At 64.9% G+C, this 1,378-nt stretch overlaps 1 protein-coding gene across 1 annotated transcript in view; it reads left to right on the top strand.

Moving 5' to 3' along the window:
- Positions 1-541: 541 nt before the first annotated feature.
- The window catches only part of AMSG_10195 (uncharacterized protein), a gene marked incomplete at both ends in the record, with an annotated part of 1,634 nt that continues 797 nt past the window's right edge, over positions 542-1,378 (top strand). The window contains one exon of the mRNA XM_013897947.1: positions 542-1,021. Within this exon, the coding sequence (XP_013753401.1) occupies positions 542-1,021 (480 nt within the window). The remainder of the gene's footprint in view (positions 1,022-1,378) is intronic.

Genomic DNA, 1,378 nt, shown 5'->3' with positions numbered 1-1,378 from the left:
CGTTCCGTAACCCGTACTACTACCCCTACCCCCTACCCCCTCCCCCCCCACCCCCCCCCCTCCCCCCCCTCCTCCTCTTCCGGTCACACTCGCCATGCCGTCGTCGTCGTCAAACTCGGCCTCGTCGTCATCATCGTCATCGGCTGCTCTCTTTCCGCCTATCGCTGCCCCGGCATCAGGCCCTCCGCCAGCATCGGCACGGCCTGTGCCCGCGACTGCGCCGTCGGGGGGATCACGACCGAGGCCGGGCACGTCACAGTCGTCGGACCGGCACAAAGCGCCGCCTGGGTCGGGGCAAGGCAAGGAGCGACCGCAGTCAAGACAAGAGCCGGGCCCGCCGCCAGCGTACGATGGACCCGGCAGGTCGGACCAGGCGGGAGCGTCGAACCAAGGCAGGCCACCGCCGGTGGCGAGGCCTGTGGAAGGCGGTGGGCCTAGCTCGCCACCTGTGGCGACGCCGATTGCGGCACCTGTAGCGACGCCGATGAGAGACGGAGACGCGAGGGGCGGAGTGGTCACGGTCGGATCTGTGGCTGAGTGGATGACTGAGCCGTTTGAGTGCTTTGAAGACATGGAGACGCTTGCGCTGGGCCTCTTCTGCTGCTGGTGCCAGGATCGACGGACAAACGCGTGGCTCAACAACCGGCCTGCGGCGTTTATGGACTACGGCTGTGGCGTCTGCTGGTTCCTCCTCGACTTTTTCTCGTCGGGCTTCTGCCTCCCGCTCCACTGCATCTCTGAGCTGATGAACCGGGCCCGGATCAAGAACCGCTACCTCATCGGGTACAACGGCAACACCTCGCTTGGCCTCTCCGACTACGCCGTCGTCTGCTGCTGCCTCCCCTGCGCCAACTGCCAGCATGCCCGCGAGCTCATCCTCCGCGGCGACGATGTGCTTCCTGCCAACGTCATCAGCCCGCAGCGGCCAGCGCAGGCCTCTTATCCTGCCTCTCCGACCCAGCACAACGTCCAGCGCCAGCACGGCCAGCCTGTCCAGGGCCAGCCGGTGCAGGCGCAATACGTGCAGCGGTGACGAGCGGCAGCATAGGGTATGTGGCTATTAATGAATGATTGCCGCGACTAGTGCCGTCTGTGTCGCTAGCATAGAGTCGGGCTGAGCGAAGCGAAAAGGATCTGCTCTTATGGAGTCGACTCCGGCCACGCAGTGCCTGTGAGCCTCTGCATGGTGGTGGCGGAGCGATTGGTCGTTCCCGCGCGCGCGAAAATGAGTGTGAGTCGGTGGCCAGCACCGGTGGTGGGGATGGAGATACAGCAGGTGGGGAGGCTCGGCACACCACTCTAACTGCTCAGTATGGATCCTGTGCGGCAGCTTACCATCAAGACCAAAGTGTGCCAGCGGTATGTGCGCAGAAGGGGA

This window comes from Thecamonas trahens (assembly GCF_000142905.1).
Source record: "Thecamonas trahens ATCC 50062 unplaced genomic scaffold supercont1.61, whole genome shotgun sequence".
Taxonomy (NCBI): domain Eukaryota; order Apusomonadida; family Apusomonadidae; genus Thecamonas; species Thecamonas trahens.
The sequence above is the reverse complement of the archived record's forward strand: the minus strand, read 5'-3'. Positions and strand labels throughout refer to the sequence as shown.